This window comes from Macrobrachium nipponense, chromosome 36 (genome assembly GCF_015104395.2).
Source record: "Macrobrachium nipponense isolate FS-2020 chromosome 36, ASM1510439v2, whole genome shotgun sequence".
NCBI lineage: Eukaryota > Metazoa > Arthropoda > Malacostraca > Decapoda > Palaemonidae > Macrobrachium > Macrobrachium nipponense.
This window is the reverse complement of record NC_087220.1, coordinates 48179475-48202473: the sequence shown is the minus strand read 5'-3', so window position 1 is coordinate 48202473 and position 22999 is coordinate 48179475. Positions and strand designations below refer to the sequence as shown.

The 22999-nt window shown below is 36.4% G+C and overlaps 1 protein-coding gene across 5 annotated transcripts in view; it reads right to left on the bottom strand.

The window, feature by feature from the left end:
- LOC135203606 (tumor susceptibility gene 101 protein-like) overlaps positions 1–22999 on the bottom strand; it is a 50566-nt gene that overhangs the window by 27411 nt on the left and 156 nt on the right. For 2 of the 5 annotated variants that reach the window (XM_064233424.1, XM_064233425.1), the window contains exons 2-5: positions 19003–19068; positions 18279–18344; positions 8321–8484; positions 6594–6732 (exon numbers count right to left, since the gene is read on the bottom strand). In XM_064233424.1, the coding sequence (XP_064089494.1) occupies positions 6594–6732; positions 8321–8484; positions 18279–18344; positions 19003–19068 (435 nt within the window). The remainder of the gene's footprint in view (positions 1–6593; positions 6733–8320; positions 8485–18278; positions 18345–19002; positions 19069–22999) is intronic. The other 3 variants (XM_064233426.1, XM_064233427.1, XM_064233428.1) reach the window with 3 other exon arrangements.

Below are 22999 nucleotides of genomic sequence, written 5' to 3'. Positions count from 1 at the left end.
CCAGAGTCCGCGGTGAACGAGGTACACCACGAAGCTGCTAGACTCAACCAGAGCCTTAGAGCTAGGTGGGGTATTTCCTCAAAGAGGAAACAGGAATCCGTTCCCACTGCTGGCAAGAAACCGAAGAAGGCTGGTAAGAGGTTCCAGCCATATAAAAAACTCCAGCAACAGCAGCAATTTGTGCAGGCGGTCCCGGTTACCCAACAGGGACAACCTGTCAGCTCAAAGCAGAACCAGCCTATCCTCCTGTTGCCCCCGCAATCTCAACCATCCACTTCCTACGCTATCTCGCCGGGCCTTTCAACCCTGCATATGAGGCTCAAGGCTACACTCAGCCGAGAGGTAGGGCGAGAGGTTACTTCGTCAGCGTGGCGCAGGAAGAGGTACGAGGAGCAGGCAGTTCAGAGGAGGGCGTGGTGGCCAACCCGCCCATCAACAATGAGGCTCCCCAGGTAGGAGGGAGGCTGTTCTCTTCCGCCACAGGTGGGGGTTCAGCAATTGGGCACAGAGCATAGTGTCCAAAGGATTAGGATGGAGTTGGATCAAAGATCCTCCTCCAATCAAATCATTTCATCAGATGCCGTCAAAGGAATTGACAGATTACGCGGAAGAACTCCTTCAGAAAGGAGCTATTGCGAGAGTCAAACATCTAAAATTTCAAGGTCGCTTATTCAGCGTGCCAAAGAAAGGCTCACAAAAAGAAGGGTAATCTTAGACTTGTCAAAGCTAAACTCTTTCATTCGCTGCGACAAGTTCAAGATGCTTACCCTCTCGCAAGTAAGGACCTTACTTCCGCGTGGAGCCGTCACATGCTCCATCGATCTTACAGACGCATACTATCATATCCCTATAGCCAGGCACTTCCGCCCATTCCTAGGGTTCAGGCTAGGAAATCAAACATTCTCATTCAAAGTGATGCCCTTCGGTCTGAATGTAAGCCCCCAGGGTATTCACAAGATAGCAGAAGTGGTTGTACAACAATTGAGAGCTCAGGGAATCATGGTAGCAGCATACCTCGACGATTGGTTTGATCTGGGCACCAACAGTCGAGGAATGTCTCAAAGCCACCAAAAAGGTAGTTCACTTTCTGGAACATCTGGGGTTCCAGATAAACAAAACGAAATCCAGACTTACTCCGGAATCTCGTTTCAGTGGCTAGGAATCCAACGGGATTTGTCTTCCCACAATCTGTCAATTCCAGTGGTCAAACGGAAGGAAATAGCAAAATCTGTCAGGCAATTTCTCAAATGCAAACAAACGTCAAGAAGAAACCAGGAGAGAATCCTAGGGTCTCTTCAGTTTGCTTCGGTAACAGATATCCTTCTGAAAGCAAGGCTGAAAGATATAAATCGAATTTGGCGGTCAAAAGCAAACTCCAAATATCGAGACAAGTTGTCAGTAATTCCACAGATCCTCCGCAACCAGCTACGGCCTTGGTCAAAAGTAAAGAACTTAGCCAAGAAAGTACCCCTTCAATATCCCCTCCCAGTGTTAACCATTCACACGGATGCATCCTGTCCGGGTGGGGGGGATACTCTCAGTTCAAACAGGTTCAGGGACTTGGTCAGTTCAATTTCGCCAGCTCCACATAAACGTGTTGGAAGCAATGGCAGTATTTCTTACTCTGAAGAGACTGCTTCCCCCGAAGAAGTCTCATCTAAGGCTAGTTTTGGACAGTGCAGTGGTAGTTCATTGCATCAACAGAGGAGGGTCCAAATCCAAGCATGTGAATCATGTCATGATAGCCATCTTTGCTTTAGCAAACAAACACAAATGGCATCTGTCTGCCACTCACCTGGCAGGAGTAAGGAATGTGATAGCAGACGCCCTGTCCCGGTCAGTTCCTCTGGAATCAGAGTGGTCTCTGGACGTAGGGTCATTCCAGTGGGTCAGCCGGAGAGTCCCAGGTCTCCAAGTGGATCTCTTCGCCTCACAGCGAACCACAAGCTCCCTTGCTATGTGGCCCCCAACCTGGACCCTCTGGCTTATGCCACGGACGCCCTGTCGTTGGATTGGAATCAGTGGAGGAGAATTTATGTTTTTCCTCCAGTGAATCTTCTCTTGAAAGTCCTAAACAAACTAAGGTCTTTCAAAGGGATAGTAGCTCTGATTGCACCAGACTGGCCCAAGAGCAACTGGTATCCTCTTCTTAATGGAATTGGGTCTCCGACCTCAACGGATCCCCAATCCCAAGCTATCACAATCAGTACAAATGAGGACTGTGTTCGCTTCCTCAGGAACTCTCCAGACCCTAACTTTATGGACTTCATGAAGTTTGCGGCTAATAAAGATGCTGACATTGATCCACAGAATATTCTCTTCCTAGAATCAGATAAGAGAGAGTCAACCATTAGACAATATGACTCAGCTGTTAAAAAATTAGCATCTTTCTTGAGAGAATCGAACACTACAACCATGACAGTTAATTTGGCTATATCCTTTTTCAGATCCTTATTTGAAAAAGGTTTAGCAGCTAGCACGATTACCACTCATAAATCGGCTTTGAAGAAAATCTTTCAAGTAGGTTTTCAGATAGATCTGACTGAATCTTATTTCACATCTATCCCTAAAGCCTGTGCTAGACTTAGACCTTCTCAGAGGCCTACTACAGTTTCATGGTTCTTAAATGATGTCCTCAAACTAGCTTCAGATACTGACAACTCATCTTGTACATTCATAATGCTCCTGAGGAAGACATTATTCTTATTAAGCCTAGCCTCAGGAGCTAGAATTTCAGAACTGTCGGCTCTATCCAGGGATGCGGGTCATGTCGAATTCCTCCCATCAGGAGAAGTTCTACTTGCTCCGGATCGTAGCTTTTTAGCCAAAAATGAGGATCCTCTTGCAAGGTGGGCTCCTTGGAAGGTTATCCCACTTCCACAGGATCCTTCTCTCTGCCCAGTATCAACTCTTAGAGCCTTTCTATCTCGTACTTCTTCTAGATCCTCAGGTGCTCTCTTCATGAGAGAAAAAGGTGGTACTTTATCAGTAAAAGGCATTAGACAGCAAATCCTTTACTTCATTAAACAAGCCAACCCTGAGTCATTCCCAAAAGCACATGATATCAGGGGAGTAGCCACCTCAATTAATTATTTTCAACATATGAACTTTGAGGATCTTAGAAAGTATACTGGATGGAAATCCCCGACAGTCTTTAAACGGCATTATTTAAAGTCCTTGGAATCTTTAAAGTTTTCAGCAGTAGCAGCGGGAAACATAGTTTCCCCTGATACTGTATAGTAGTTGTAGTATAGATCCAGGTCTCCTTTCTACCTACATCAGCCAACATGCCTCACCCTATCGCCAGGCTATTCAAACATCATAGCCTTAGCCGTTGAATCATATAGTGGATTGTCCCTTATTTTTTTGCTAGGGACATCCACACTTGTACTGATAATGTACTTCAGTGTACCTACCCTTATTTTTATGCTAGGGTAGGACACAATATGTTTGTATATATTCACCATTTTTGTATTTATATTGAACTTCAGTCACAATGTGTTTGTATATACTTTACAATATTTGTATTAATGATGGATTTCAGTGTACCTACCCTTATTTTTATGCTAGGGTAGGGCACATGAGTTTGTATATTTTGTAATTTTGTTAAGTAAATCCCCTTTTTTCTTTATATTACATGCAGCTCTGTAATTTACTGTAATTACCATTTAAGTACTTTAAGATTACTAACGTTCTATTATTTTACTGTTTAGTATAAGTTAGTTTAAGTGCTTAATTTGTATGCTGTAATTGATTTACTTATATTATATCCATCATTTTACACTGTTTTTCATTGTTCCTTTTCCCATCTTGTCTGTTTCTCTGGTACTCTTTCATAGGCCGACACGAGCTGAGCCCAGAAAAGGGATTTTGACGAAGGAAAAATCTATTTCTGGGTGATTGGCTCGTGTCGCCCTATGAAACCCCCCCTTGATGGTTTGTTTTCCCCCCCTTGCAGGACAAGATGTATTTAGCTGTTTTAATTAAGGATGTCCGCTAGGGGCGCTGCTGTCCGTGGCGTCCTCTAGTAGTAGTAGTAGAGGCTGCATCGCCCGTTGGTATCAGCTCTCTCTTGGGGGGATTCTGATAGGAAGTTCTAATTGGTGTTTGTCTCGTGGTAGTGTTCCACACTCGCCCCTATATCATACCGACACTTCTTTTTAAGAGTGAGCGAGTCAGTTTTACTGACATTTTCTTAATTTTGTTTTTCTCTGGTAATTTTAGGCTAATTTTACCTAGAAAGAATGATATTAAGGATACTTTCATAGGGCGACACGAGCCAATCACCCAGAAATAGATTTTTCCTTCGTCAAAATCCCTTTTTTTAAATTCGCGGAAAAATACTTATAGGCCTACCAGCCTAAAACTTTTGAATCACGCGCCTTGGGGGATGCTGGGAGTTTACGGATCAAGGTGTTGTTTTGTTTACAATCGTTACGCAGGCACGCAAGCGCGAATTTCTTTCTTGCCGCACTAAAAAAGTATCTGTGACACATCTCGGAAATTATTTCGTCACTTTGACATAATTTTTGTACCATTGTAAATTAGCCGTTACATGAAGTATTATATATAAAAATGTGCGCATTTTTATGTAGAATACAACAATAAAATACTCATGATTGTAGCTTTTATCAGTTTTGAGATATTTTCATATAAATAATGATAATTGCCAAAATTTCAACCTTCGGTCAAATTTGACTCTACCGTAATGGTCGAAAAACGCAATTGTAAGCTAAAATGCTTATATTCTAGTAATATTCAATCATTTACCTTAATTTTACAACTAATTGGAAGTCTCTAGCACAATATTTTGATTTATGGTGAATTAATGAAAAAAATTTTTCTTACGTCCGCGCGGTAACTCTTCCGAAAAAAATCATACATGCGATTGTGGTAATGTTTGCACCATTTTAAAATTAGCCGTTATATAAAGTTTTATATATGGAAATGTGCGCAATTTCATGCACAATACAACTAAAAACAACCCATGGCTGTAGCTTTTATCAATTTTGAGATATTTTCATATAAATAACGATAATTGCCAAAATTTCAACCTTCGGTCAACTTTGACTCTACCAAAATGGTTGAAAAATGCAATTGTAAGCTAAAACACTTATATTCTAGTAATATTCAAGCATTTACCTTCATTTTGCAACAAATTGGAAGTCTCTAGCACAATATTTCGATTTATGGTGAATTTATGAAAAAAATAACATTTTCTTTACGTCCGCGCGGTAACTCTTCCGAAAAAATCATACGTGCGATTGTGGTAATGTTTGCACCATTTTAAATTAGCCGTTACATAAAGTTTTATATATAAAAATGTGTGCAATTTCATGTAGAATACAACAAAAAATAATTGAAGGTTGTAGCTTTTCTCATTTTTTAAATATTTGCATATAAATCACGATAAATAGAAAAAAAACCACGTTCGGTCAACTTTGACTCTACTGAAATGGTCGAAAAAACAAGCAATTTGTAAGCTAAAACTCTTACAGTCTAGTAATATTCAGTCATTTATCTTCATCTTGAAACAAATTTGAAGTCTCTAGCAAAATATTTAGATTTATGGTGAATTTAAAAAGAAATCTTTCCTTTCCTCCGCGCACGGATTCTCCGCCACAAATCTCCGAAATACGTACGTCCCATTCTCGGAATATTTGCTCTGTTTCATATTAGGCATTTCATAGAGTTTTATGTATGAAAATGTGCGCAATTTCATGTAGAATAAAACTAAAAATATTTGAAGGTTGTAGCTTTTCTTATTTCCGAAATAATTGCATATAAAAAATATATATATAAAAAAATTCGACATTCGGTCAACTTTAACTCGTCAGATATGGTCAAAAACTGCAATTGTAAGCTAATACTCTTACAGTATAGTAATATTCAATCGTTTGTCTTCATTTTGAAAGAAATTGGAAGTCTCTAGGACATTATTTATATTTATGGTGAATTTTTGAAAAAAATATTTGTTTATGTACGTCCGCGCGTTACGAATTCATGCATTATTTTGTGATAATATTTTCTCTGTGTTGCTTTTATCGTTTTACAATGTGTTATATACCAAAATGATCGCAATTTAGTGTACATTACAACGAAAAAAAAGTAACTTGTTACCTTTAAATGTTTTGCGCACAGCGCGATTTGAATACAATTATATATGAAATTTCGTTTTTGCGCTATCATATATTGCATTATTTATATATGATAATGATAATTTTTTTCATTTCTGATGGTTGCATACTAAACTTCAGGCAATGACAAAAAAAGGAGCCAAAAATGAACTCTTAATCTTGAAAACTAAGCACGCTGTGATTTTTTGAAAAAAATATTTTTTCCGCTTCTGCGCTCACTCCGAAACCCCTCCGGCACACGGGAGACAATTTTTTATTTACCGCTCTGGCGTAAGAGGGTTAATGGCAGTTTTCACTTATGAGCACCCTGCCAAGAACGGAATCCCAGCCAATAACCGGGGACTGCCTGTAGTACTTTATTTTGAATATGCAGTGCAGATTGCTGACACAAACTCTTCAGGTCCCCGAGGTTATTACCAAAGCCTTACACTAAGAAAAATATAACCTACAACTTACCTGGCGTGCCTGAGGGATAAGGTGAAGGGTATGGGGCTCCAGTTGTTGGTTGTGCAGTCTTGGGTTTGGAGTAAACTGGGGGCATCTCACTAAAGGTCATAATCATTATCTGGATAAGTCCTGGTAAATCTGATGAACTCTGAAATTGAATAACAACAGAACATCCAAATACATTAAACCATGTAGAATGCCTTCCTCGGAAAAGTTATTCAGGAGCATGTCCATTTCTCCACAAATCATTAAACACTTGCCATTACCTGTAGATACAGTCTTTCAAGATCCTTATCATTCATCAAGGCATAAAGCATCCATCATCACTGTTCTATGTGCCATTTCCTAAATGTTGCTTACTGGAACAACCCATAGCTGTTCATTTAATAAGCTATCAGAACAAAAGGTGCTTCATCAAAGTACACAAACTCATTTAACAACTATCAAACAATCCAGCATTTGCACCAGTTAATAAAAGTTGATGAGTTTTTTTTTCAAATATTTTACTTTTCTCTCAAAAAAGAATATTTAATTACTATAAAAATGGGGTAAACAAGCTATCAATTCACTCATATATCAAAACAATAGTACAAAAGAATATAAAAAGTATGTTTTCTTGAACATTGCATGGGGTCTTTGAAACTTTATATAATAATGCTCTATATAATGAATATCAAGAGCAATTAATGGTGTCTGACAAATAAATGAAATTAAAACTTTCATGACATCCACAACTTCCAAGTTACCGAGATAACAGTATTCACCATCATACCATGTCAAAATGAAGCACAAAAGGAGAACAAATGCATTCCTGACAATGCTTTTTTTCAAGAATCTTCTAAGGAATGCTTTCTTAGCATACAATGAAAATCAACTTTACAGAAATTTATCATTAAGAAGTCCTCATCTGCATAAGTCATTTCAAACACGGAGTCAAGGTAAATGTTACAAGTAATGTTAAGGTTATCAATGCTGGAAAGATAGCTGTTTAATATAGCATTCTGTCAGGGAAACAAAAGTATATTAGCCTTTTTCATAGCCGATCACAAAATACACATATGCCTCAGTAAGTAGGACCACAAATTAGTAAGTAACTGGATTGTCTGGCACCACGACCTAAGACCATAAAACCCATAACTAAATCTAATTCAAGGATACTGTACCATTTTCACACAGCAAATATAAAAATAAAATCTTCAACAACCAAAACAAATACTATAATCATCCAAGTTATGACAGAAGCTGCAATAAAAGGATGAAATATGAAGAGTTGCAACCAAAATTTCCAATGAAAGACCTGAAATTTGTCTATCAACCCGTCATACAATATGAGCAGCTCATAAAATCATAAAATGTAACCTCATACCATGAATATTACCAAGTGGAATCATTACAACAGGAATACTGTATCAACAGCAAACGTTTTCCTGCTCAAGTTACTGACAACTGAGGTTGGCGAATCATAAAAGGATAAAAAAAATATCCTGTAACAAAGAGGACACTTAGAATTCTGGTTAAAATCTGTGCAGATTCATCTTTATGATCTCTATTTCAAGTCATACTGATCAAACATTAAATATATATAAATATATTCAGAGGGACAAACTGCTTCTATCTCAGTCTTTATGTATCCTTACTACTCAGTACTATAATTTACAAAACATAAAGGAAAAAAATCAACAGAAGACCTTTACTTACCCAAACTCCAATGAAAAAATACCAAAAGCGTCACTTACTGGATTCCACTCATGTAGGTATGGGAGATAAACTTTTCCATTCTGATCAACATGACGAGAAGCCTTAATCAGCATGTCTGGGGTGGGCTTTACATACACCATGGGAGACGACAAGGGATGGTTATCGAGTAACCATATGCAGACAGGTATGTTGTACACAGCACCTGCCCATTCATAAGCATATCAATAAATACTCTTCATAAGGATAACAATACATAATTATGGTCACTTCTATTTCAAAAATTATTTATTTAGAATATACTTCATCACTTTTCTTCATTTTTGTTTCATTCAAATGAGAGAAAAAATATCTAGTCCTCCAAAAGAATAGTATACCTCCATTTCAGTGAGAACAATATTAGTTTTTGTATGTTAGCTTTGCAAGTTTACTCCTTAGTACATAAAAAGTAATGTAAAAATAAAAAATATCAGCATCAGCTTTAAGACCTAACTTATTTACAGTACAAACAAAGCAAAGTGAATTATTTCACAAATATTTACTATATCTCAGGAATGAAAAATGACAACATTAGGACAAAAAAACTAAGACTCCCAGATCATGTGAAAACATTACTAATAAACTACATATTAAAATATGACTTCTTGTAAAAGCTCAAAGCTGATCAAACTAAGTTATGCAGTACATACAAAATAACTTTTTATCTATATTACTAAACAACAATTAAAATGTGAGATCCTATATAAGCTCAAAGCTGATAAAAAGAAATTATGAAGTACAAAATAACTTTTTCTATATGGACAAAACTTATTCAGTATACCTATCTTCCTCATTAATATAAACCTTATACAGTCTATACTCCATGAATGTTTTATTGCAGTTTCTGACCTCTAAAAAGTGAAATTTTTTGTTACGCAAAACTCTTCCATACATACCCACCATATACATATACCTCATCTTTAGTCTTCAAATGCCCCATTATGCTACACTCTTGTCTAACATAAATGATCAGTACAACATGATGTATGCATTGCATCACCAGCAATTTCAGGTAACCTTCAATCAACTGCCTCACTTTCTGGACAGTCTTTAAAGGAGGTTTAAAAATCGTTGGGGCTGAGAAGAACTCATTATGAGTGATTGGTTTAATAAAAACAATTTACATAGTTCTATAGAAAAAAATTATGATTGGGTCTTGGCACTTGTATATTTTCAATTCTAGGCTTTGTTGGATTGAACTGCAATGGATGTGGCAGAGCAGTGAGCCCCATTAATTAGTTACTTCAAATAATTATCATTAATATTCAGAAGATGAACCCTATTCATATGGAACAACATCAGAGTAATAATGCATTGCATCTTTGCTTGAACTTTTAAAGTTCCAATTGCAAGACATCCTCAGGGAGACTGTTACAGTCCAATAGTGTCAGGAACAAAGGACCTCAGGAACTGAAAAGTTCTACGGCAAGCTACATTTACTGCTCACTGTTACTGCTGTTTTTGTTTGTTTGTATGGTGCTTTTACGTTGCATGGAACCAGTGGTTATTCAGCAACGGGACCCACGGCTTTACGTGACTTCTGAACCACGTCGAGCGTGAACTTCTATCACCAGAAATACACATCTCTCACTCCTCAATGGAATGGCCAAGAATCGAACCCGCGACCACCGAGGTAGAACGCCAATACCATACCAATCACGCCATTGAGGCGCTTTGTTACTGCTCTTCAGCAAATCTGGTTACTGTCAGCAGGAAAAGGGGATTAGGGATCGAATGTGAAGGAAATTATCTGTTAAAATAAAACTTGTGAAAAATTGACAAACAAGGGACCGTCTGTTGAAGGTCCAAGTCATAACTGCAAATATTAAGAAACAGAAACCTACTACTACCACAAACAACTCCATCTAAGAGAGATAAATGTTGTACCAAACCCTACACTGACGAAAGCAGTGACTTCAGGCAGTAAGAGGAACATCCAAGGAACAGGCAAATGGGCAAAGCCAAGAGCTGTCACTGACACAAAAAGGCAAGGATCCCAGATAAATAAACACATAATTACTGAACTTACATTAGCAACTGCTAACTGCAAAGATGGGGACTAGGTGTTAAAACCACACTTTTGTTTCTTATGAAAAAGGACAGAGAAATAAAAAGGTGTAACAATGAAATTATTGAAGCACAGTAATGAATTATGAATAACAATGAGTACTCAAAACAAACTTTGAGGAAGAAGACTGAGGAATTCTGCTGGTCTGTAACAGTTCTGCAGAAACATGAAAAATGGGGCAATATTGAATGTGTACCTGAGGCTCTGAGTGGTGCATGTTCCATGCTACTGCTGATAATCTACTATCCATTAGACAAGAGAGTTGTTGTCATGGGACATTAAAAAACCATAAATGTAAGCATAAATAAGTAGTACTGGGATTGTGATGAAACAAGTTAAATTTAGTTAACTTATAACTCCAAAACAAAGAGGAGTAGAATTAACATACATTAAGCCAGAATAATTTATGGCAAAACCAATAAACAGGAGGCAAGTTTTTACCAATAAATCAACATATTAATCCTCAACTATAAAGCAATAAACTTAATAGTTATAGTACAATTCTCCTCTCATAACTACAAACTTGTTCAAATCATCACCTATGAACACTCCTAAGTGGCAATACACAACCAAATCTTTATCATCTTGAAAGAAAAACTATATATAATTGTTGATAAAATCTTCATTCATTTTGTTGCAAGGAAATCTTAGTTTCAATAACTTGAATTAAATGAATTTCTCTTAGCAAAAACAATACAGTGATAACCAAATATTAAGTTCCTAGACTTAACAGATAATGGCTTTTAAATCTGATCTGGCTTCATCAAATAAATCAGTCCTACCAAGAAATTCTACCCCTTCTTTGTTATGGCCCAAATTAAGTTCTTGAAAATCACATCAGGATACTTCTGTACAAATCTTATGTGTAAACTGTCATGCTAGTAACATTAGTTAGTTGAGCAAAGCAAATACTACAATACAGTAACGACATCTACACTCCATATTAATGTGAATTCTGGGCCTCAAGCAGTCAAATTTCAAGCTCAAATCAAACCTAAAACCATCACCAAACTACAAAAACTACCAAGCAACAAGCACTACATACTCACCATGCAGCATCTTCAAATCCCTACTACCTCTACTGCAGGAACTACAGTCTACAACATGAACTAATATGCTAATCAAAAGAAGCTCTTCTCCCAAAGCCATAAAAAATTTCCAAAAACATTGTTTGTCCCCCATCACCACTTGTGTGTTCAGAAGTACAAGATCTGGGGTTGGTAGGGTATCAAAAAGGATACAAGGCTAACAAGGAACAAGTTATACAAGTAAGCCACACTGATACCAGGCTGATATTAAGTACTCTTCAATATCAACTCACGAGTTCTATTAGGCAGTGTTACCAAGTGAATTGTTACATATAATAATTTCTTACTGCACAAATAATCAAGTACTGTACTGCAATTCAATGACTGGCAACACTGTACATGTAAGGGCAGGACTCAATAACTACAAACTCCTTGATTACGGAAGTATTAAGACAATCATTTAAGTTATCCTCTACATTACTATATTTTACATTTGTTTAGATACCAACAAAATATTAAGTTAAATGGAAAATTTTTAAGCCAAATAACATCAGGTAAACTACAACGACGAACCTTCATTTCCTATGCGTATTACTTTACATATTGATCTATATACCACATACCATCAAAATCACACTTTAATTAGGAGTATATCTTTCAGTATAAAAAATCTCATATAACCACATACTTTACAAATGATTAGTTATACTATTCATGTTTTGCTTAACAAAGTACTATAGTATTCACTGTCACAAACCTATCTACCAAACAAAGAAGAAAAGATCTTCAACAAATAACCTCCTGAGTACCTTTCAGTGGCACTGTCCTATGAATGGTTGCTAATCTTTCTCTCGCACTAAACCTATCTCAACATCCAATATTCTATTTGTAAGTGTACTAAAGTTTCCTTACTGCCTTTTGCTTTTCATACATTTTTTCCGGTCTCACCTAACTGTCTGACTTCTGTTAAGTTTTGTTCCCCTTGTCATCTCTCATTCAATTACAAATTGCTCAGGAGACACCAAGTGTCATGTGATTCAGTGGTCTTGTAAAACAACATATGTAATAATAACAACTGAAATAGGTACGTATTGAGATAATTATTAAAGAATATGTGGAGTCAGTATTTTATGTTACTCGGCAGATATTCTATAACTCGGCAATTATGCAGGTGCACAGACGTTTTTGCTGCTCTGTGGGAAGGATAGCAGAATCTCAGTTCAGGAGATGGGAAAAGCGAGTGTCAAAACTTTTTCTCGTTAATGCTACATCATTCAAAATGTAGTCGTCAGCACTGGCTCTCAAGGAGACAAAACAAGATTTCATAATCAAAGATTCATCGCTTTTGGAAGTGGTTGATCGCAGAAGAATGTAAACTCAGATGTGACAAAGGCATGGAGATCATGTGTTTTTGTGCATGGGCGGAAGTGGAAGTGTAATCACACACATCCGATCTCATGGGTGGGACTATTAAAAATAAATTTGTTTGTTTTTATGGTGTTTTTATGTTGCATGGAACCAGTGGTTGTTCAGCAACGGGATCAACATCTTTATGTGACTTCCAAACCACGTCGAGAGTGAACTTCTATCACCAGAAATACATCTCTCTCACTCCTCACTGAGATACTTATCAACCATACATGCATGAGTATCTGTTTGACTATATGATGTGGTAGATGAGGAGTATAGTTGGACACTCTGGGCCATAAATTAAGTGGGATGGACCAATCCTGACACTACTTTTACTGCTGAAAGGATAAACGGTTTTATGTTTATGCCAAATTTTGCCTTTTACCAATTTTCAGTTTTTTTTCTTTAATATGTGACCTTTGTTCCATGAGAATTTATTATTATTTTATTTGCAAATTACTTACAATTCCAGCAACTTTCACTTTACTGTTCTGGCCATTATATATGAAACCAGAACTATCAAGACAGGAAACCATGTTGTCTCAAAGTTATCTGAATAGAAAGACTGTTCTTGTTACCAAACAAAACTCTCAAGATGTCTTTATTGCCTGTGGATAGGATTACACTTTTTGTAGGGTTAGTGTTATTCATTTTCCCTGCCTACTTGCTTAGGGGAGCTAAAGCTTCCAAAAATAAAATGGATGATTCAATGATATCCTAAATCTTGGGGAGACCATACCCAGATTTCGTTCCCAAGAATAAGAATTTGAATAATTACATTATTTAAATTCCCTGGACACAACAATCTTTATCATACAAAAGTAAACCAGTTGTAGACCTGTGGACGTGCCTCACGAATCCCTGGGTCTCCAGACGTTAACCAAATCGCATTTTTGTTTCTGTGGCACAGAGCCAGCTGTGGTTTAGGAGTTCTACAGGATTGCTGAACAGCTTTCAAATAACTTCCTTTTATTTAAATTACAATTTAAATCACTCATTTTCTTAATTTTACATGTGATAAACAAAGAATTCTAATAATTCTCTGCAGGTGGTGTCCATCCTTCGATGGGTTTGGGATTTGTCATTCCAGACGGTAATTTATCAAGGATCCTTTCCTAATACCACTTCCTGCCTATTTTTTTTTTTACAAAAGCAATGTTCTTCAAATGTTTTGGATTTTTATGGTGTCAATTAATTAATTTTGTTTTGGTACAGTTTTAAGTCACATACTTCAAAGGTAAAGTTATAATTTTCAAGTTAATACAGTTTAACGATCTTGGGGTTTTGTGTATATCCACTTGGGATTAAGTTTAGGTACTGAAGTACTGTGGATTAAGTTAGCGTTTTCCTTACTCACCCTTGCCTATTAGTATTTTGCTTGACCCTGGTGTCAACAAGCAGGTATTGTTGGCCAGTGATAGACTTATTGCGTATTGGTGAACTCAACTGTAGTACAGTATTTTTCAACTGGATTTCCTAATTGGTTTCATAACTGATACTTATATCATTTTGAGATCCTGTGCATCAGTCTTTGTGTATTTGCATTTCTTGATACACCTAAATAGAATGTACTCATATACAGTACAGGCTTTATTTGTGCTTTCTATATTTTGATTTATTTAATATAATGACTGAATATAAAATTTAATACAAAGGCCAAGCACTGGGACCTTTAAGGTCATTCAGCGCTGAAACTAAAACTTACAGTAAAAGGTTTGAAATGTGTAACAGGAGGAAAACCTCACAGTTGCGATATGAGTCAATTGTTAGGGGAGGGTGGAAAATAAGATGGAAGAGAATATGGAAGGAGGTACAGAAACAGGAACAAAAGGGATTGCAGCTAGGGGCTGAAAGCATGCTGAACTATCTAGAGTGTACCACAAAAAGTGCACTCATGGCACTAACCCCCTATGGGGCTTTCTGTATTTTGGGTCCACCCATCTTAGTTTTAGCACTGCATTTGTTTTCATGTTAATCTAATAGGCCACATCATATATATATATATATATATATACATATACACACACACACATTTAGCATAGACATGGGAACCTGTACAAAGTGATTTTCAAGGCTAATAGATCCCCAATCAAACTTGTTTGACTTACCAAGAGTGGTCACTTCCAAGTTAATTTTCTATCTCAGCAGGAGGGTTTACAAGAGACATGCATTAAGTGCTATAGCAGACAACACATCTCTTCCTTCCACTTTGGAGATGTCAGCTTTTAACCCTACAGCAGTTTCTTCTCTGCCATGAGCAGTTAGGAAACCTCAAGTCTTAAGGCACCAGGACAGACAGAACTGCCTCAGGTGATGCTTAGGACTCAATTGTTCCTTCTACCTCATCTTCAACTATCATTTTTAATTCATCATTCATGGCCTCAGAGAGACAGATTTCTGAGTTATTCGACATTCATTCTCCCATGCATGGAAAGTGGCTTAAAAAAAAAAATTGATTCTGCTTATCCGATACAAGCTAAGGTTCAAGTGTTAATATTACTCCCAAGATTCTAGGTTCCCATTTAGCCAGTTCTGGGACTTCCAGATGCTTGAACTTGTCTCTACCTTAATTGGACTCTAGACTAAGAAAAGTACTATTGAACAAATTCAATGCTTTACAAATATGTTTAAATCATTACCAAATCCATTTTATTGTACAGTAACATCTGATTCTCACAATTTAGTCCTGGCTACACAATAAGCAAGACAATTACCAATTGTTACACAGATGTCCATAAGAAAAATGAGACCTGTATTGAATACCATTACTGATACTTTTTGTGTCTGCTAAATAGAAGACTAATTTCTAGCCACAAGGAGACCACAGAACTGATCTATTGTATGGTCATATAAAAACTCCAATGTAGTTTTTAGACAATAAATATTCAAGAAAAAACCATTTTTTGCATCCCCCATCATCATTATCAATAGTAGTTGAATGAGACCAGTCCTATTTCTAGACTCTCATATAGCGCTCAACTGAAGGGTGTGTTCTTGACTGTGAGATATAAATAGAAACTACCATTTTTGAGAATTCACCAAGACACAGGTCTTCACACAATCTTCTACATAAAGAGAGATGTAGACAACGGACTGAAGTCTGCAATGAATATACGTAACTAGATAAAAAACCTAAAAACTCCAATAAGTGATTATGTGGCATTAATGAAGTCCATTACTGCAAATAAAGGAAGGATCTATGGAATTATTTAAGTCATCACAACAAAAAGAAAGAAATGTCATTGAGGTAGTGCTAACCAATCTGACGACTTAACACACAATTACTTAAAATGCCAACTTTCATGACAGTTCCTGTCTATAGATAAAGCAATACAATATTACCATTAAAAAAACTCTGTGCATATAATATCCAAATTTCAGTCCAAGAACTAGACAACTTCATTACGAAATTTTTCAACAGGATCTTCAACACTCTTAGCTTACCCAATTGTAAAGTTTCATGAAGAGTTAATTCACTAGTTATTATCCAATCAACCTTATTCCTTCTTGAAGAACAAATCCCTAGGGCCAGCCCTGCAAGAACTAAGATTTTCAACCTGGTGGTCTGGATAAACTCTTGTTTCTTTTATCTAGAGTATAATCTGCTGTGGAGAAAAACTGAGAATGACTGTCTAAAGTTTTTTATTCAATCATTCTGGTCCCTTTTTCCATACAGGTCAGTCAGCACTTTTGAATTAATATTCAATCAGCTCTCAAAAGAAACAAAGCTAATTATATCTTCAAGAGAAAACCCTAGCTATAGCAAAGTTCTGAAATAGGTACACGCTCACTATTTTCATTGTACATATTTTCCAAAAATTATGTCAAATAAATATTGTATAGTATATGAAAATGGCAGGAAGAAATGTACTTGAGTGTATATAAAAAAATATAAAAAAAATAAAGGGGAAAAATAAATGAACAACAATTTACACAAATTTTTTCAGTGATTTACAGTTACAAAACCACTGCTTCACAAAAGCCATCAAATGCTCGAAATTATTGTCACAGCTCAAGGAGAACCAATACTATACACATACATATTACATAGTAATTAGCAGTGACAGACATTTGTTTTAGTTGGGGAGAAGCATGTACATTAATTACAATTAGGTAATTTGTGAATTAACCAGAATGCACATAAGAAAACCCTTTGACAACTTATTGAAAAAGTTATCAATCTGACGTCACATCTAAGCAACATACGCTCTTAATAAATATTTTGTGCTCATTAATAGACTGATTCATTATATGAAAATACTAGCACACAACAAATCTACAACTTTTTTAAAATATAGATATTAAGGGCACTGCAACATCAATCCCAACTCAACAAAAGTAGAGAGAACAGCATTATTAAAGTGCTTATGTGGAATAGAGATGAAGGCGATCCATAGAGCTTTAGTAAAAACACAGCAAGCCACCCCTTACGAATGAAGAATTATTCTCCCGTTTGTCACGACCACTAACATTTGAAGGCTCTTGTAAAACAAGTAATAATCGTATGTGTACTAACACAGCAGCAGAGGATAAAAGAAGGGTCAGTCTGATTGCTTTCCAGTAAGACTGCTCACTTTCCTACTGTAAATGGTGCCATGGGGAATGGAAAGGGGGGATCGTTATCCAGACTACCTCGAGTTAAAATTCACTGGGTTATGTACTGAGAACAGGGGGAGGGTGAAGGGGAAGGGAAAAAAATCTTGACCTATACCAAATTGCAAGTGACTCAACTTTCAAACTGCCAAGTCAGATATATTGAAACAAAAGGAAAACTAGTGAAAACCTCCCTTGAGGAGATAAATTAATCTCTTAGTGTAACATGATATCCTGTAGGATAAACATGAAGTCAAAGAAAACACTATGAAAAAATCCCATACAGCATTGCTTAAATGATAAAAGCAGTTTTGACAATTTGCAGTCCTATATTTCTAAAATCTGTGGTCTCTTTGGATATTATGACAAAGCTCTAATTCTATGTAAACAGAACCCTCGTTGCTACTATCATGCACATGCATAGACCAAACCAAAATCGGATATCGAACAGTGCAAAAATAAAGCAATACAAGTGAGCAAAGTGTCTCTGAGGGGACTCCGAGGGGACAGGGCGTTGCAGGAGTGCAGTGGCAAAACTGTAAGAGCATGGTATGGGAGGGGGAGGGGAAGGGTCTCATGCAGTTCTTGATTACTATAGCTTAATTTGTCTCTTATCTTTTGAAGTGTGAAATTCTGAAAAAACCAGTTTAATTACAGGTGGCGTAACTTGTGCGAGTAACAAAAAGAAAAAACTAGCATGATTTTTGACTGCTCTCAGCTGAGAGTTAAAATTGCTTGTCTGCTGAACACAACTAGCTGAGATATGTGAGAAAGGGACTGCCTAAGTGAACTCTATGTTTTCCATTACTGTAAAGGTATATTGCTTGCCTCAGGTTAGGTAAGTAGCCACACCCACCATACCTTTATATGTAACGGGAATTGTGCCTTCAAGGCACAGTAAGTAGCGTGAGGTGCCACTGCGGAATACTTGCAAAGAAAAAAGAAAAAATACAGTGAGGGTTGAATTGGCTCTGCCAGGACACACAATGCTTTGTTCGTCGGAAGAGGAAGTTACACTTGGACTCCATTTCAACTTAGGTCATTTCTTACCTAAACAGAGAACTAAATAACATATTAACAGCATAAATTTCTGAAAAAAAAAACACACAAATGACCACTGTCAAATAGCCTCCAAGCACTTCCACTCCATCACTGAACACTGCCAAATAAAACAAGCACTGGATGTTTGGAATGTAAGAATGCAATTGAAACAATGAAGACTGGTTAATGTTGAGAACCATAAGTAGTATTCAGCTTGAAGGGGTAAAATGAAACATCCATTACTTTCACTAACAAACTAAAATGTTCATTTGAAGGAAACACTTAAGTGCTCCATACAGAGCCTGACCACTTGCTACCATTCCCAAACGGACGAAGAACGTGTTTCCCTTAAATGACAAACAGGGCTTAACCACCTGAGTTGAAACCCAACTCATCTGTGCAGTGAGATCTGGTTGGATCTGTATTCGGAAGTCATCAAAACAAATTGAATCTAGTTCACTGACAAACAAAAGGATTCCTTGTACATCACAACCAGGGCTCAGGATAAGTGGGCAACACACTTGTGGTTAAAATACATTCTCACCTTTGTAACGGACAGGGATCGTCCCATCTAGGTTCAACAACTCACGATCGCTGCCATCATTAAAAACTAAAAATAGAGGTAAAAGCGGATGACACTTACGGCTATACATTTAAGTATACAGTGATGTATTGAAAAAAAATGTTCACTGAAAACTTCAATTACAGAAAGAAAATGCAAGACTTCATGTTAAGCTAATCAAACCAAGGTTATGGATGTACTAAAGCATAATCTAAACAGGTATATAAAATCAATAAAGCATATCCTCAAACCATTTCTGAAACAATTCAACTATATAACAAATAAGATATCAATTCACTGTGCTATGTTCTATGGAAGAAGCATGAAGTAAAAAGGAACAGGTGAGGTGAGGCTATATGGTTTTAAGAGCATATCAGTTTCCAAGTTACAACCTTCAGCATACTGAAATGAAGCATTACTTAAAGATTAGTGACTGTAGAAAGTAATATGATCTGTGAAAATCATATAATATTACTTTTATTAAAATTCATTAAAATAAAAGGAAAAAGAAAATCTTTAAACTTTGACAGAACCATTTCTAGCTCTTACCAAAACTGGTACCGCAAGACAAGAATGAAGTGCACATACAAACTCAAGTACTGATTTATGCACATAAACATTAAAAATGGGTAAATCATACAAATACCAAGCAAGAAAAGTGGTGCTTTTATTGATGATAATCTTCAACCATATACTGGGAAACTGCTTGTTTCTCTATATACTACACATTGCCTTCATACCTAAGGATTGCAAAACAATAACTTTTGCAAAAAGTCAATTATTACAAAAAGTGGTGCTCCACTTCAAATTGTTTTTTAGGCAACAGGTAATATGCTTGAAGGGGTCAATAAAAACACAAAAGCATACAAGGTGCACTTGGCTTAAGAAATAATAAAATGGCATCTTTTCCAAGACCTCAATCTTCATGGTGGCAGGAATGGTGAAAAGATGTAATGTCTTCCATTCTGCCTTGTGGTCAAGTGTTCTGTCATGAACTATTTAGATCCAAGGAGATAAAGGGGATAGTTTTGGACTAAGGAAGGTCTTAGAAAACTGGGAATAAGGGAAGTCTGCAGCTTCTGCCACAACCTTGGATATCAAAAAGATTCCTAAGGTGTTACATGAAGTCTGCATCCACGTCTTTGGTCAAAAAAGTTCCACACTTCAACTGAATTTGTATTGCTTAAAGCATCTATAGTAGCAGTTTGTACACCTGGGAGGTACTTGCACTTAGAAACAATATAATCCCACCAAGGGTATTCTAATCAAAGGAAGAAAACATAACATAGATGTAGTATAATGATGTTGACCGACAAGTGGACAAAGGGAAAGAAATAAACAAAAGAGAAAAAATGGTAGCATATCATTCACCTCTCTGAAGCCTGTATACACCATTCTCCTCTGAGCCAGAAGCATAGTTGGCCACATTTAATCCAACAGAGCTCAAGTAAAGGGATGAATACTGCTCAGAGTTGCAGAGCATCCTCACAGTTGATGTCATATGCAAGTTCCTTTGATTGAGTGAAGTATGATGCAGTAGTATTTTAGCTTAATGAAGGTTATGCCATATAGCGCTGGAAACCCAAGAAGCCAAACCAACAACATAAACATAAAAAAATTAATCACTACATCCAATTTAAAGGTCTTTTACTTATAAAATCCTGAGGATAAGTTCCTTATAAAAATAAATAATGTGTGGGCTTGATATTGGTACAGACTTAAAATTGAAACTACCACTGGCATTTGTCCACCCATGTAAGATTATGACACCTGTATACAAGTACTATAAAGCAATAAGAAAAATGACGACAAAACATTATTCCAAGAAATTAAGTAGTGTAAAAAACCTGGAAAGTATTAAGCATCAGAGAACATGCAGCTATGTGATGTGCTTACAACACAAAAGCTGATAGGTAAACAGTGGCTATCAAATAACAGCACAGTGGTCTAAAAGAATGGGACTTAAATTTGAAAGCCAGTCACAGAAAAGTGAATACAAAACTAAAAGTAAAGACAAGCGGAGATATTAACACATTGAAGAACAAGCAAGGATGTGATTGGATGAGTGCATGGTGCTAGCTGTGCCATTTAGAAACCAATTAAAACTCAATCTGCTTCATCTGACTAAATTCAGATCAAAGGTAGTATGTCTGATTTACCCATGCCATGTTTCAGAATGTGCAATGCAACAATTTGTAAGTTTGTAAACAATCTTCACACAACAACACTACATACGGCTTCTAAAAAAAAATTATTTAGGTATTACTGTCTCTGCAGTCATAACAAGCACAAGTAATGCTTCAATCAGCAGCCTTTTAGTATACAAAGAACTTCAAAACTATATGAAACAAATACCCATACCTGGAATATGTCAATAACAACAAGAATGTTAATGGTCACTGGAGAGAATGTTAATCTTAAAGTGGCGATGACACTAATTTCATGTTTAACAATGACCTCCTTGGCAAATACAAGGTCACTATTTATATGGTGCTACAAATTTCAAGTTCTACATAAAATACTGAATTCGGATGTTTAGAAAATAACTTTTTTGGTACATATATGGCATTTAATTAAAATTGTGTAGGTAACAACTGTATCTGCTGAAGTACCATACAAAATTACTGAAAACTATGGGTGAACTGAAGGTCAGGCATATATTAACTGTACCATGGTGTAAATAGTATGGGCATATAAACAGCCAGCTACCTTATAGCTAATAAACTATTTTTTTTAAACTAAACATAGAATAAATACTCAGAAAAACATACTGATAAAGTAACCTAGAGCATTTATCAGTATTTCAATGTACATACTTGCCCAAAGGTCCCTACTATAATTTCAAACTACTATACATAATTTCAACCAAGTTATCACAAAAAGAATTTATAAAATCACAAAGTCAATTTAGTGTAAATCACCTCACGAAAAAAAATATATACATAAAAAAAAAATCTCGTGTTTTCTCTGGAACTATCATGACCCATGGACTCTCAAATATGAAAGTTATGGCCACAATACAAATAAGTGCAGCAACTAAAGCTCACCCAGCTTACTACTTGCAGACCTAGCTTGGCACACAGTGATCCTTCTAATGGGCTAATATTGATTAACAATTTACGAATTCCTAAACATTACTGGGGAGCTAGGATTAGTATTAGATAAACAAACAGGAAGGAATTTGTTTTGGTAGCCTTGAAACAAAGTTCCACGTGACCTTTAAAGAACTCCAAGTCAACATACTAAAAATTGCAAAATGCACACCAAAATAACAACGCAAATTTCTTTACAACTATTTAGTGAGTGGTCAATAAGTACTGAATAATTCTTCTGGGTGAATCCAAAAAGACAAACTCCAAATATATTTCAGTAGTATTTCATATGCCACTATCTAAATGCACTACAGCACTTTAATCAGCTAAATACGTACAGGTAGTCCCCGGGTTACGACGGGTTCGGCTTACGACGTTCCGAGGTTAAGGCGCTTTTCAATCATATTAATCGGAAATTATTTCCAGGGTTACGTCGTCTACAACACTGATCTGGCAGATGAATTATGACACAAAAAATGCAAAATCCCGTCGTAACCTGGGGACTGCCTATATCTCCCGTATTCTCAATTCCTTCTACAGTATGAAGCCCTCCAACTTATTAAGTAACAAAATCAATCCCGTTAGACCAAACTACTCAAGTAACCAACTGACCAATAATCGAAATTCATAAGCTTTTACTTTATCTTTTTACTATACATATAAGGTGTTTGTCATCCGCTTCACAAACCTACCAATTTTCCAATTTCACTGTATGCAAATTTCACATGAAAAGAAACCTGTAAGGTACACATTAACAAAACAAATTCACAAATTTTGGTGAAGAATCCATTCAGAGTCAAAATAAGTACAAAGTAATCCATAATTTTTCAGTAGAACCTCTCCTATTTTATCAATCACAGATTACATACTCTCTGATATATTCCTAA